Raw genomic sequence first — 16,738 nt, 5'->3', positions numbered from 1 at the left:
AGCCTATCTATGTAGTGGCTAAAATCTTCATTCCCGGGTCGGTACTCGTGGAATTTAATTGCTTGCATGTTTGTACATTTATTATCACTATAAATTTATCACTCGTCGCCAATATTATGGATTAAAGCACATTTATATTTTAGAAACATGTTTTTTAATGTGACTGCTTGTATTGAGGCTTACATGGAATGATTATATTTTAGTACCCTACATATTTGACTTTTTTGATAAAAAGTTATATTGAGGGTGACTATAAAAGACACACACAATTATTGTTATACAACATATTTGACCCAAAAAATTCCTGCTGGTTGGTAGTTTGTATTCACATGTTTCGACTTGTAAACGTAAACTTACAAAGATTATTTAAAAGAGCAACACACAAGTTTCTCACTTGTTCTTCTTGTGATGAGACAGCTTTCCGAATGAGCGGTAGATAAAAATAAATTGTTATGACTTTTCAAAAGTGCTGAAATTAAGTTTATTTGAATAAATGATTTTTTATTCTATTCTATTCTTAAACTAGACCTTCTAATCACTTACAGATTATATTCAACATCAACTCTACAACAATTACACCACATTTTGTATCTGTAATTAGGTGCTATTTGAAATTTTTGTACAAAAGCCAAGAAACTGTTGAGTTGTTTTGATATTATATTAATTGATTTTTTTTGTAGACGAATTTGCCTGCTTTCATAATAGTCTAAATCTGTGGATTGTAACTGGCCTTTATGGCTTCACTCTAAACACAAACAAATTAACATATCTAATCGTTTTTCCAAGGTATTTTTCCCACCTGAATTTCGAATTCAATCTGATAATATAATTAAAATTAATATATTACAAAAGTAAACATTCAATTAAAATCCTTAAGGTTCTCATAATAATGACATTATTTTCTATTAATATATATTCTATTAATAAATGGGATAAGGAAGAAGCAGTTGATGAAATGAGATATCTTTATGATTTATTTTTCCTTTTTTGTCAATTTTATTTACACACAAAATTGCACACAAAAGTACAGGTTTAGATGTGCATTTAAGAGAAAGAATAATCTTTGAGTAGTCAACTAAATTTCGCCTGGATTCCATAATAAGTACAGTAATGTTACAAAAAAGTAAATTTTTTACGTAGAAAGTGTCGCATATGATAAAGTTAGATAAACACTATTACTCTTCATGCCTTGATGTCCTATGAAGTCCTAGCAAGAATGCAATATAACTCGTTATCCTACTATAAGAACAGGGCACAGTATACTAGGTGTGGGGGTCATGGGATTGTTAGTAATGTGCTAATAAACCCATTGCAATGTATTATGAATCTGTCAAGCTGACTTCCACGCGCTTCCCCCTGGAATTTTCCCCTTGGAATTAGTTCCTTGTGAATTTGTCACGATAGGCTAATTGACCTGACTTCATGTTCATCTTACTCTCTCTACTTGTGCTCCGCCAGCATAAGACTTTAGCGCAGGCGTAACCATTCCATTATTATCAATTTAAAAAATATATTCCCAGGTGTTATGTCACAGCCTATATTTACAAGTCTGCCTGTCGGGGTACAATGTAAATGAATGCTCTTCTATGAGAACAGAACTGCTGTGTTCAGCAGTGGCTTGTTATGATAAAATTGATTGATACACTGAAAAGAATTGGTTTGTTTTGGAATAACATTTCGCACTGTCTGCGAATAATAAGTGACTTGTATTCCCGTTCGCACCTCGTGAATAAATCGTGCTCTTGAATTTTATACTTTATGCTATGGTGATAAATGCATACTACACATTTTATCGGGACGTATGTAAATAGTATTAAATACAGTTTACATGATGCTCTGGTATCTCACTGCCGGCAGTATGTGTGGCGTCTTGCAAGCGTCGAAACAGCGCGAAACGTCCTTCCTATCGCGATTTTTAAACGTGAATTACGGTTCTATAATTATAATAGTGATCGGTGTTGTAGCTCACATGTGGAATTTTGTGGATAATAAATTAGGCAGCGTCTTGTGGCTAATGCACGTAGGTAGTCAATATAATTCAGTCTTATGTCTTTTGCACGACTTTTACTTCGTTCTCATTAAAACTAATTGGAATTTTCTATGTCATCCTTGAAATTTTGTGTTGAACATGGGTATCGCAATAACAAAACTAACTGTAATACACCCAGCCTTCCTTTACATCGCCAAGACTGAATGGGACACCATTTATAAAACGTTCGCAGATAACTCAAATCTAAACAAAAACATCAACAACCTTGTTTTGATAAAATAGTAGGAACACAGGTAAAGCAAAGAAATAATTCTAAGGTTCAGTACTGACATAAAAATACTGCAACTTCAGGACTGCAAATAAAAATGCAGTCAAATTGAAGGAAGCTTTTCCTCCTTCTCGAAGGCAATTGAAACCGCTAAGTTATCGCACCATAAAGTGAGTATACGGCGTATGTAGGTGTTATCTAAATAAATTCATTCCTTTCTTTTAATATCAAATACAATAACAACAAACGTGGTTTATTTAAAGTTCAATTTATACGGTAACGCGTTATCTATTAATTAGCGCAAACATTTGGCAGATAATGCAACTCACGCGAGAGATGTTCTCTTGTTTACATGTATAACATGCATGTTTGTGCATTTATTCCCGATTTAAATAGCGATTTGTGACCATGAAGACTTTGTAAAGCTTGTTTATCATTTAGTTATTTATTAGTTAGTCCGCGCAATTTCGTCTGCGTCACATTTTCCCCGTTTTTGCTACATTTTTCTTTGTAGCTCCGCTCCTTTTGCTCGCAACGTATGTGTTATGTACAGGTGGAAAAGGAGATTTTAGTAATATGGAATGATGACTCCATTTTTAGCAACCATGTCAGGTTTGCCTCCATGAACTCTCCATTGCTCCTGGAAACCAACACGATTAATTTCTCGTGAATTTGTCACAATGGTCTACTTCTTCCTGATCCTCCACTGGTGCCTCTCTAGCATATACCGTTACACAGAGCAGGCGGGAGAACCATTTCATTAACATTCATTGGAAAAATAAATTTTATGCAACTGTATGTAAAAAATTTTACATACAGTTGCATAAGGGGATTAGTAGTAGGATTAGTATTATGGATTGATGACTCCATTAGTAGCAATGTCAGGGTGACCTACACGCGGTTCCCCTTGGAAACCATAATGATAAATTCCGGGTGAATCTTATCATCTTCCACTAGTACCACCTGCGTACCTCGTTAGCGCTGGCTGGTGCACCATTCCATTATCTTAAAAAATAATATTACATACAAAGCAAGCTGCTTACCAGGTAATATAGGTGAGACTGAGGTATCAGAGACGACTTTACTAAGTCTGTCTCGGTTATATATGATGGAACCTTAACACAATCTATATTTTAGATTCTGAGAGGGCAATAAAGGGTTAACAATCTGATATTATTGGTAATATCAAAGAACAATATGACCACAAATAATTTTTCCTTGTTGTAGGCCACGTCTTTATTCCAAATGCCTAATAAAATACCACTGATTCCCGTGAACACCCACTGTGGAATTTCACTGCTGTTAAGTTTAACAGGAATTACGTAATTAGCATTTATGTTAATATTTTTATCATAATTACGACAATATAATATGCGTAGTTTGCTAACGGTTTTTTAAACGTATAATGCTTACGTATTGTAGTAACAAACAATGATTATGTCAACGTTGCGTCTACAACCTTCTAGGAATGCATCGCATTCATTCTGATAAAGACTTCGTTTAATAGCAGTAATAATATCCCTGCACAATTCATACAGCGCCATCTAATCGCTAGCTAAGCAGAGCTTGTTTTATGGGTACTAAACAACTGATGGATATACTTATGATTATGATATATTTTTTTAAATACATCTTAATAATATTATTAACGCGAAAGTTGATGAGTCTGGATGGATAAATGGATGTTTGTTACTCCTCATTGAACAAGAAATAATGTGTTTAAGCATGTTCATTATAAATAATGTTAACTAAGGAAGATTTATCTCTTAAAGAGATCGCTACCAGTTAACCCAATAAGGCGTGGTATAAGAAACTTTAAGTGGGTCTAAATGTGCAAAAAAAATATATATGTATATATATTTTTTTTAATACATAAGGTTTACTTCTATACTGCTCTCATATTAAGTCTGGGGTAATTTTTGTAGTAAAAATATTACTACCTTGCCGCTTCTTTTACCAGAACTCGTACCGCGAACACAGTACCGTAACAGCAAAGTAAATGTTAGGAAACATAACGGCGTTAATACACAAAATTATGGGAGCATAGCAAACATTTAGTACCATTTTACTCACTTTGAACCATTTAACTGTTTTATTTTAATAACCAGGTGCGTTATTTGCTTATTTATGCCAGCGACATTACAACTACATAATGACATACAAAAACATATGCAGGCAGATACAATTTTATCATGATTGAATTGTTTTTGTTCAGGATCAAATTGTTGTAAACTATTAGTATAGAGCAGTTTATTAAGTAAGTTTAAAATTTGATAATCACGCGATAGAAACGGGATCAAATCGATTTTGTAACGATAATTGAAACGTACAGGTTACTTACCTTTTGCATTATACAAAGTTAATTTTAAGTTTATATAATTTTTTGCATTTTGTATTGACTTTTTTAGATTGAATAAACCGTTTCAATATGACGGCAGCTTTTTCCGTGTGAGCTTTTCTAAAGTCTGTGTTTATAATTGTAATAATAATAACCCTGGACAATTCACACTTAGCCATCTTGCCCTAAGCTAAGCGGAATTTGTATTTTGAGTACCAGATAACGGATAGAATACTTAGATACATTTCTTTTATAAATAATAATCATACCCATGAATACAAATGTTTCGCAATGTGCAAGGAATCGAATCCGCGACCATCGCAAGTGAGGCGGTATTGTAAACGACTAGACTACCGAGACCATCTAACTCACATGTAGAACCGTCATTCTTGCTTATTTCATTCAATTATTTGTGGTCGTCGTAGTATAGTATCTTCTTCCACTGATCTTTAGTTATAACGCTATTGTATTAAACTTACTTCAAATTGCGGTGGGATTTACAAATAAACAAATAACACCAAAATCAGATAGTTGTGATATATTTCAGTTCAGTGTGGTTTCATTTTACAGTGTGACCGTTACCACGATCTGATTAGATCCCAACATTATTATGTTAATGATCTCCACGAACACATACCATAAAACTATCAGCCCACACTTTCACTATCGCTTACACAGAATCTGTTCTATACTTGCTCTAATCTTAATTAATAGAATTAATTATGATTGTGGTGTGAATTTCAATTTGATCATTGATTTGACGACGTTGGCTTGTTCTATAGCTCACGTTTCTATTGTTGTAGGAGGTAACGCTTTTTAAACAATTTTTGTGCTTATTTATTAATATTTGTAGTTATTATAATTTATTATATTATTATATTACAATTAATTAGTTACGATTTCAAACACTTTAAACACTGAACAAAGAAAACTGTAAACTCTTTATTCATGCAAATTTATGTACAAGTGTTGTCTTAATATCCCTTTATTTGATATAATATAAGAAGATTACATTAGTTATATATCTTAAAGCTATACACCCTACAGGCCCGTTCAAATATGTTAAATAAACATACTTATATTTGAGGTGAGCGCGACAGACGCACAGAAAAATAAAAACAATTTGGTATAAAGTCCCCCAATAATAGTTTTCTCTTATATCTTTCATATACAGACAACGATAAATTACATTTTTACATATGTTTATAAAACCTGTTTTGGAATGTTTAAATGTCTCCCTAGTCATATGTCTCACTCAAGTTCATCCCCCACACCCCACATACGTCAGAACTCCACATTTGGGACCATAAAAATAATTTTCAATTCAGAACATCCTTTCAGCAGTTGGATTAAAAATGACATACATTTGAGTAAACAAGCATTTGTATCAACAACTAAAATTAGATCAAACATATATGCTTGGTGTAATTTTAGTTTTGCACTTGATAGATCTCACGCTGAGTTTCGACCTTAATACACGAAGAATAGCGAACAAATTAACTCAATTTATTATTGTCCCAAGTGTTTGTAAATAAGTTGATTAAATATCACCAATCAACCACATCAAAGACTCCTTTATTGTTATTGTTGATTCTATGTCTTGAAGAAACACGCCCACTACGACAAATATACAAATATCCACGTCTGCACATCCATTTGTCAACTATTAATTATTAAATGACTGAACGGATCTTAGTTTTAAAAAAATATATATTGTATCAAGATGACATAGGCTTTTTTATGTAATTGAAATGGCAAACAAGCAAGACGGACCATGTATGGTAAACGGTAACTTTCGCCTTTTATATATGAACAGCACTACCGACTGACGCATGAGTGGTATCACGACTTTTGATTCCAGAGGATTAAGACGCCCCTTATCCTGTAATTGCACTGTCTAATCACTAGGGTGTACCTACAGCCGAAACGCAGGTGCAGCTTAGAAAACAAGTTGAATGGCGTTTGTATTAGGTGAGACTTATGTACCCCGAAGGCGACTTTTTTGTAGTCGATCTCAGGTTATCGTCATTTATCTTAATAAATAATCTGGAAGGAATGAACGTCTGTACAGATGATCCTCATCTGAACTAACTTTCAACAGCTACTATAAACTAATATTAAAATGTGTGAATATATGAATGTTTGTTAGCTTTTCACTCCTTTAGCTGAATGGATCTTAATGAATTTTGAGGTCAATTTTGACAGATCGATTGTATCACGTATATATTTAGAAAATGCGTACTTTCGTAATGTTCGAGTTCGATTAAAAATAAATTTCATTTTAGTAGCCAATTGTTTATGTTTCCCATTGCCTGATATATTTGCCCCAATTCTCTATAAATACGTCGTCAAAGTGGCAACCCTGATTGTAGTTAATCGTTAGCTAATTTCCAGTAATTGTATTAATGTATTTTAACGGATATTTCAAATAACTTTCACGCTTGTTACATGTTGCGTGCTTGAAGTCATTACAACTGTTCTCAGATAAAGCACTTTGTTATTTTCAACGTTGTGAACTAGAAATGAAATGTTTTTGTTTTTGACCTGAAGTCCATTTTGTGTACGATTAAATGATTTGTTTTTTTTTATACAATTAGAGTGGCAATCAAGATTGTGGTTTTCTTGATGATTGACCAGGTCAGGCAGGTCATAAACTATTGGAACATTACAACTAGAGACCGCATCAGTCGCGATTTCTTTTAAAGAAGCCATCTAGTTTTTTCTTCTTCTTCTGGGTTGAAACTATTTTGTCTGTGTATAAAAACCTGTGTGTCTAATATATATCCCGTCTAGGTATAAAAACTTGAAACATATTCTTATATTCTTTAAAAATATTCAGCACGTAATTTTAGCAACTAACTATTTTAGCAAGTTAAAAAATTGAATAAATTCATGATTTGAGTAATTTATAATACCCTATTTAACATTTAATTGCTCCTTCTATACCTACAGAAGGCGATCTTGAATCATTCTCATCTATTAACTTTTTTTTACAATACATTTAAAGTCGCTGGTATCGCTTACTGTGAGTCGCCTATACTACCTCTGCTTATACATGAAAGCCAATTCCAGAACTTCTCAACCACTATGTAGCCGGTCCAAACCAAGTTATGATTATTTGTTTACACTTATTAGCATATAAAATAGACAAAGAAATGTATGAAATAAGTTGTAGTACTATAACAAATATATTATAATTTATTGAGAACGATTTCGATGTTAGTTACATAGAGGTGTAAATTTTAAGATGCCGTAAATAGAGCGCAGACTCACTGTTTGTTCTATACGTCTACTGTGGGCGGGGGCTGACGTTAATTGCAACACCCATCTGGTTTATTTTGGAAAGCACATTATATACATCCACATTTTGTGTTGCATTCGAACCTTAGAATTGAAAAACAAGTAAAATTTATTTTTGCTTTTTTTGTGTGTATAAAGAAAGAAGTTAATCAGTGCATGTATTTGACAAATTCTTTCCGCAGTTGTAAGATACACATTCACAAATAGACATAGTATCTTATTTTGTTGCTGTCATCTTAAAATATAATTGCAGCTTACCTCTCATAGAGAGACGAACTTGTTAACATTATAAGAATTCACCGTGCGGGTGCCAGGTGCATCGTGTGGCAGAGAGGGAAACTCCGAGCAGTACCGTTGTGACCCGAGTACAGGTTTAAGGGGATCTTTTGACGAGAAATACGAGCGGTGTATAGTATTTCTCTTCCTGCCCACCCAAATCTGGTTGGAGCCTGTTAATGCAGCATTTAGATGCACGTTCCAGTATAGAGTTTACTGCAGTTCTAGACAGGGCAAGATTTTTTAAAATATTTATCACAGAATTTAGTGAGTACGAATCTTATTCAAATAAAAGCCTTTTTTCGCAAACTAATTGATCCGTCAAGGAGTCAATTCTTAATGATATAAAAAAGATTTTTGCTATGAAAATTATATTCAATACTGTTTTAATATGTAAAATGACTGTCTTATACATTTTTTTAAAGTTAACGCTGTATGATTTAATAAGTTGTTCTATTAACATTTTTAAATATTAGTGAAAGCGCGCGCGTCATTTCAAATCGCTAATTAATTATTTGTGATATTTTACGACATTCACGATTTGATAAAATAAAACATAAATGTATTAGAAAGTAGCTTTAAGTTACCTGAATGTACCGCGTTGTTTATTCTTTTTTCGCAAATCACATGCACACTGTTTTACATGTTGATTGATCCGCAACATATGTTAAACATGTTGTGAAAAATCTTTTACTTTGTGTTTGTTCACCATACAACATGTAGGATCATAAATTTTCCGAGCAATGTTCATCTTATACTTATATATATATTTCTATTTATTACATGCTTACCGTTTTTAAATATAAATAAAAGGGTTCGGAAAGAACGACAAGAGACCAAAAACAATTTTAATCGAAATGGAAAAATAAATGAATTGGAATTGGGCTGGACACATACCGGGATCTAAGAGTGACAGGTGAACCTATATAATAGCAGATTATAATCTAATAGAAAAAAACTAACTATAGAGACAGCTAAGGTAGAGAAATGAGATAAACTAATATGAAGGTACTTTACTCAACATATATATTGTACGTAGCTATAGTAAAGAAGATCAACATATATTTGAATTATTATCAAGGCTTAAATAAATAATTGCCATTGTAGAGAACGACGATTGCAAATGTTACGAACCTGCATGTATATACGCATTCAATAAATACAGGATGCTCAAAACGGTTCTGTGTCCAATATACTTGTGGTCAGTCAGTAAGTTTATATTATCGATTCTCTACTTTTCCTTGAAATGACCGGGTTCAAGATGTTATTTCAATGGAAAGGTTGAAATAAAAATACTCTCCTTTCAAGAACAATGTCAGTGTAAGTCATGTGCCCGTTTTAATTTACTGTGCATAGATTGAGGTAACGGCCCGATATCCCGCTAGTGACCAGTACCGTGTTTACTTTGGCTTTGATCACATCAAACGTTATTTATATATTATGTCGACGAATTTTAAACACATTAAGCGTACAAAGCATAAAAGCGTTTCTCATAATTTCGCGTCATTACAAGAAGGACGCACAAATTGAGGTAATCCCTCTGTCGTTTCGAGCCATTATTGTTGCAATTATCAAAGTAATTATAGTAAATTGACTACGATTGAAGTTAGATTTCCGAATCGAATTGTATATCCGAAATCCAAAGAATCTGCTCAGTGAGTTCACGAATCCGTACCGCACTACACGCGCGGTTATACCTCGGCCTTTGATATTGAAATTGTTTTGTCTATAAGTTTTCAAACAACGCAAATTTTCTTCTTAATAATGTAATAAAGAACAAACAACGTCCTTGGAATTATAACTTACGTCATAATTTTAACATTTTGACGGTGATGTCAGTCTGTTTTTTGCAAACTGTAAACATTGCAGATAGTGTCCGTCAAAAGTTGAAAAGAAATCAAACATAGGTCGGTGAGTTAATGTATGTAGATGAATAATACTTTGAGGTGTTGCTATTCGGATAATCAGTCCTACAATTTTGAAATTAAGTTTTAACTTGAAGTTAGTTTGATTTTGTAGTGAAACTACAAAACCGTATCTCACTGTTGATGAAGACACTTCCTTAACTACCTATGTTGACACGATATGATAATCGTGTGATTCATACAAGTTAACTTGTCAGAGAAAGTTTGCGCATTTTGACCAAGAGAAGGTGACGGTCCCCGCAGAATACGAGCGACTACATTGCAGTGAAACTTTTTAATGCGGAATAGTAAAAGTTGATTGTTCTCAGCGCCCATTAGTTCGTTTGCTGTGCTTTAACGCATACGGAGCTTCGCGAGTGATGTACGCTTTCAGTGATGCGAAAATGTTCTTGGGATCGTAGTGTAGATTGTGTTGGATTGTACAAGGATGTTGGTATCGGCGGTGTCGGTCGCTAACCACAGCGGTCACTCCTTGTCGGCCATGTTCAGGAGGAGTAGGAATCGATCGCCATCTCCGTCTGTCACCGTAAGTAGTATGTTGGGCCTTGCTGGATATATATATTGTAATTACTGTATATTTATTTATACTTTATTCTACATAAAGATTGCATAACTTAATTAGGCAACATGATAATATATGTATAATAGGCGAGCTTAGGTCTGTAAGATTTCTCCATCAAATCCAGAGTTGAAAATAAACAGTATGTTTGTATTAAATGATGGAAGCTATTACGCTTTTTAACATTATGATGATATATTTGACGAAGAATAACCAAATTTCCTACAGTTATATATTTGGCTATTCCTAGAAACCTATGACTCCTTTGGGAGGAATATTGCTACATAGAATGATACTAAAATGGTTTACCGTATCACAGTGGATGCTCATGGCACCCTTTGTCCATGCTAATCCTGAGGTCTAAAGTATTATGACTTCATCCCCAGTAATTTAATTTCAGTTTTAGGCACGTTTCGCTTTAGGTGCGCGGTACATTAAACTGTTCGTATTTAGCATTTTAATTACAACGCTTTGTTTTAATGTTTTAATTATATCTATTTTCATATGATATTCTATTACGTAGTGAATTGTGGTATGAATAATGTAATGTAGGTAACTGTGAATGTTTACAAATTGATTGTTTTGCTAAAATTTTAACAAGCATCTTGACTCTTGACGTAAAGTTTGCGTTATTTACAAATATGTTTGGCCTAAATTCTAAATTAACAAAGTTACTAATTAAAGCGGAACGCGATATACATTAAAATGTAAATTTCTATTAGGAGCACATAAAGCTTGAGCTGTTGACGTTCTGAGATTGGGGTAATTTGTTTTGCTTTGTTCCTAGTGTTTTGAGTTAGAAATTAAATTGAGACTTAGTAATTACACTGTAATCGTCATATTTATACATACGGTTAAGAAAAAAAATCTTGTAATACTGTGTAATTGTATTACAAAAATCAGTAAAAGCGGATCAGAGCTTTAGAAGATATCGCATAATACATAAAAATAATTTAGTGGAGTGGAATCTTCTCATTTTTGTTGTTGGTAGGACTTGATCGTGTCTTTAATTTATTTAGGGATCTTTAACTACAAATTGATATTTTCTTACTACAAGGTAGTAGTAGTAAGTAGAGTAGTGGTAGTTTTAGATAATCTGGTAAACTCAGCCTGAACCCGAAATCTTATAATAATTACATATGCAACGGAACATAATTCGCTATATTGTACCTACACGACATCGTGATATAATATTGCAAACTGACTAGATTTAATTGCCATTTTTGTACTTCTAAGGTTTTTTAAATATAATTTCCCCTTTTTGCATGCGCAATATTTTCACGTGTTTGCAAATTATATTCCTCAAACTTCTAAACATCCGCTATGCCGCAATTATTTACATTATGTAACGGAATACTATTCGCTTCGTTGTACCTACACTCGATTGGTATTACACATACTAAATAAGTAATCTATTACACTATACGACTGTTAATCAATCAAATCCATCCATTATATGCGAATTTATATTTCGTCCTTTGCAACTATTCTTTCTGAAACGTAAATTTAGCGTCATTTTCTTTCATATTGTCTATTAGTTGTTTTGTACCGATTGTATAAGTGCATCTTTTTAGATTATTTTTCATCGTCAGTAGATTATTTTTGGATACAGGTTAGTGCTTGCAGATTTTGCAATATATTCAGTGAATTTCGTTAATGCACTAACAAATTTCATTACTCTGACGTTAATCTAACTGCAGACATCTATTTTCTATCCATGACGTTATGCATTAAACCTCCCATTCGTACGAGTATTTGTAGCTTCACGCTAATATTGGAAACGACCTTCACGAATTCGTAACGGTAGTCAAGTTTTCTATAACCTGTTTATGAATGAATACTATGCAAAGAATTTATACTGTCTCCGAGAATTTTTTAACGTAAGACGCAAGTTTTGATATATCTATTTTTCTTGGTACATTATGGGTTAACGAAATTTTATGTAGTATTTAGGAATATTTTTGTAAGGGTGGCGTTGTGGCGTAACAGCATCTGTACAGCATACAAGACTTTTTCACCCAATTAGATAGGAACAGTAAAGTAAAACTAAAATAGTTGAAACAATTTTTTATTTAATACTGTTAAACTTTAATACTGTTAAGTAAAACTTAATAATACATATTCTATTCCACTTTAATATAACCTATGTAAATATAACAAATGTGTAAAATTAACTATATTTTTTTATTATGGTCAACAACATTTCGATCCCGATGAAATAAAATTGCAATTTAGTATTGTATGAATTTCTCTTTATAAGTAAGGACACGTGTACGTGTAGGTTTTAGAAAAACTGTTCTATTCCACTAACTAATAAGGATAAGAGTGCTGTGAAAGTATAATGCTATTCATCAAGTAGGCGTATACATCATTTTGGAATATATCACATTGATTTCCATAGTTTAATCATATTGTTTCATGTATTTTATTTAAATTTAATAATTAGAACCCAACGTTCTAATATATCTTATAAATAGAATATTTTAAAAAATATAATAAACGTCTTTTGATAGAGTACCTATTACATAATAATAAGCCGTCACAAGTCAACATGTTTTTTTTTTTAGTTAATTATTTATTAGAAAATTATACAGTAATATATATATATATATATAAAATAGTTACACATTTACATTAAAAGAATAGTTTTGGTATTTTGTATGGTGCTAGATAACTTATATATAAATACTTTTTAGTAAAAACATACATAATATGCACAGAAACCCCTCGTACCAAAAACAAATGTGAATGCAAATATTTGCATCGTGCGAGGAATCGACCCCGCAGCTATCGGAGGTAAGGCGATGTGCTAAACCGCTATACCACGTATATGCATGGATGGATGGATTTTCTATTTGTTTCCGCCATTGAAGATCTCGACTGGAATATTTTATTTGCTCTGTAATCATCATATTTTGAATTATCATAATCGTATGCAGTTTGATATGGTTTTTGCTTGCGTTTGTGTTAAATTAAATATATGTAATGTAAAGTAATGAAAATAGAATTTCTATTACGAGAATTATTTCACAGTTAGCTGTAAACTTTTTTGTATTGTAATCTATATAAATATATTTTTTTTAATGTAACTGGAATGACTAAGAAGCTGATGGTAAATTTAGGAAAATCGGGGTATAGAGTAATCATTATTGTCACGTATTTATTGAATTTTCGTGTAAAAATGATATCATAAAAAACAACTTGGTAAGTATGTGGTAGTCATGTGCCATACTTCTCCGTAACTGCCTAACCAATTTAATGACATTTTATACGTATTATATGCACTCGGTAAGACTGAGAATAGGTTATCTATATTTTATTAACTGAACTGATGTGGCTCACGCCAAAAAAAAAATTATGATTCAGCATTAAAAAATATATAGAGAATCCTTAATTGTCTCTCATCTACTATAAACAGCTATTTTTAATATCGATAATAATTTATATGGTAAAACAACGTTTGCCGGGTCAGCTAGTCATTATACATATACTTACTATATATACTGTGAATATATACCAAAAATCATGAAGTCGTTAAGGCGTGGAAACCTAACTCAAACTCATTATCGCATATATGTTCTAAAATTTATCGATGTAACCTTTTTTTTCCTGGATAATTAACACACCGCCATTAAGTCCCGTGGAAAGCAAGAGCTTATGTTATGGGTAGTAGTCAACTGATATAGATACTTAGGTATATTTTTTTTGTAGATACATACATAATATACATAGAAAACACCCAGACCATTACAATCATACTCATGAATACAAATGTGTGTACCGTGCGAGGAAACGAAGCCGCGACCATCGGAAGTAAAGCGGTGAACTAAATCGCTATTGAGTATCTATGATCCAACTTGTTTTACTTTACCATCGTTTGGTCGATATTTTTTTATTTTATCAGAAGGGAAAGACTGGTAACCGTACCACGCCGTCCACCTGTGTCGAATATCCATAGATTTATACTATTTTCATGTTAATACATAACAGTTACCTATCATTATGAGTTGATTAGATATCATAACATTCTGTGAGTTGTTATGTCCGACAGAATTGAAAAAAGGAAGGATTAGGATGATTAGGAAATTTGATATTCATAGGTTGTTTTGGTTTTGTGTAATTGATTAATGTCTTTGATAATTTTCCAATGAATTATATGGTAATAGTGGCAATCAATTTTTTTTGCATCGTAATATTTTCAAATGTTAAGGAAAAACATATACCGAATTTTTTTAGATAGATATGTATTGAAATAAAGAGTAATTGTTGAAATATGTTCTTGGGTTTGTTAGTAAAAGCAACGGTGACATTTAAAGTCGTAGATATCGATTTTGTTCAGCACTACTTCTCTAAACAATATATAATATGCATGTTTATATAAATTTTCTTGTAACTGTGATTAACTGAAACAAACTGTGATTAACGTCGGTGGTAATACATTTAAAAATATTGAACCTTATCACATTATACACCTTATTGTGTGTACATACATAATAATATTGTATTACCGTTTGTTAGCATATAAATGAAAAAAAAATCGCAAGTCGGTATTATGCTCTTTATCGTATTAGTCAATGCTGTATTAGTATATATAGTATAAATTATTTCCCTTTTCAATAAAGACAGCAGTTAGATATTTATGTGTTTCGGTAATAGTCCGACCCCCATAAATCGAATATGGCTGCCCCCATCGATCGCTGTAACATCCTTGACATTGACGCTGAAAGTAAACACAGATGGAACTGCTGAATTATATATATCGAGTTGTTGGGAACTGAATGTTACCCCACGTCGAAGCAATTAGCTAAGTGGTATTTGTGTTCGTGTTAGCGATCCATCCCGGCTTCGAACGGGTGCAATTTTTTTATGGTTTTGTAATTTGTTCGATAAGGTATTAACACATTGACTGTGAACTACGAGGTAACTCATAGATTGCGATCTTTTATACGACGCCTCTTTATAATAATAGTAATATCTCAGGACAATTTCACATAGTGCCATGCAGTCCTAATTTAAGCAGGGATACGGTTATTGGTGGGGTCAGCTGCTGATACAAATACATACATGATGCACATATATTATACATATAAACCTTCGACTTGTATCACTCTATCTACTACTAAAAACTGCATTAAAATCCGTCCCATAGTTTAAAAGGATCTAAGCAAACAGAGCGAAAGCAACTTCATTTTATACTATCTAAAGATATAAGTATGACATGATTCTATGTAAGTTCAAGAGTCACAGAGTATCTATATACTCTGCAAAGAATATATTTTATAGAATTGTAATTGCAAGCTGATCCTGATGGAACGTGATTTTCCAGACTAAAAAGAACAAATTTCAAATTCTGTTCAAAGAGTGAGGATGACCATAGAAAAGTGGATGGACTGTCTAAATAAGAAAATGTAATAAAAGGAGAGTTAACGCAGATGTGACGGCTGGTAGAGATCGGTGAAAATTTAAATAAACAATATTAATTTTGCCATGCTGTAATCTTCAATACCTAAGGATTTTTTTACACAATGTAAATAAATATTATGTGTTTATTATTATAACGGTACATTTGTTTGTTTTTATTACTATTGACAAGTTTGTTATCAATTTGATGTGTCGCTCGGAATTTAGAATATAAATATAACAAGATATCAATTCCCTTCATAAAGTTCACGTTCGTGTGTCAATTTGCAATTGTCACTGACTCCCTGCAGAAGGAAATGTCGATAACAAACCGAATTTATTCGAGACAGTGCCGATTGTTTCGTACCCTCCCACATGATTGCAGTGTACTAACGAAATATGGACATGTTAATTGTTGTGTTTAATACGACGTCGATAATTGACAATGACCCTGCCTATCACGCCTTGCATTACAGTCGTTAGCATATATATATATACAGAAAATATATCCTACATTCATCTTATCTTAATATTATAAAGGCGAAGGTTTGTGAGTATGGATGTTTTGTTACTCTTTTACGCAGAAACTACTGAACGGATTTTGTTGAAACTTTACAGTGATATAGCTGATATACATCAGAATAGGCTATAAATTTCATGCGTGTGGAACCGCAGCCACAGC

General features: G+C 32.6%; 1 protein-coding gene across 3 annotated transcripts in view; it reads left to right on the top strand.

Annotated features, from left to right (window-relative positions):
* The window catches only part of LOC131851769 (serine/threonine-protein phosphatase 2A 56 kDa regulatory subunit gamma isoform-like), a 59,117-nt gene that overhangs the window by 5,923 nt on the left and 36,456 nt on the right, over nucleotides 1-16,738 (top strand). The window contains exon 1 of one of the 3 annotated variants that reach the window (XM_059202316.1): nucleotides 1,876-2,020. The exons of the other annotated variants lie outside the window; for them this stretch is intronic. Within the exon in view, the coding sequence (XP_059058299.1) occupies nucleotides 1,970-2,020 (51 nt within the window). The 5' untranslated portion in view covers nucleotides 1,876-1,969. Of the gene's footprint in view, nucleotides 1-1,875; nucleotides 2,021-16,738 lie in introns of those variants that run through there. 3 annotated transcript variants of the gene reach the window in all.

The sequence above is a fragment of the Achroia grisella genome, unplaced genomic scaffold, assembly GCF_030625045.1.
Source record: "Achroia grisella isolate CSIRO2021 unplaced genomic scaffold, CSIRO_AGI_Agris_v1 utg807, whole genome shotgun sequence".
Taxonomy (NCBI): Eukaryota; Metazoa; Arthropoda; class Insecta; order Lepidoptera; family Pyralidae; genus Achroia; species Achroia grisella.
The sequence above is the reverse complement of the archived record's forward strand: the minus strand, read 5'-3'. Positions and strand labels throughout refer to the sequence as shown.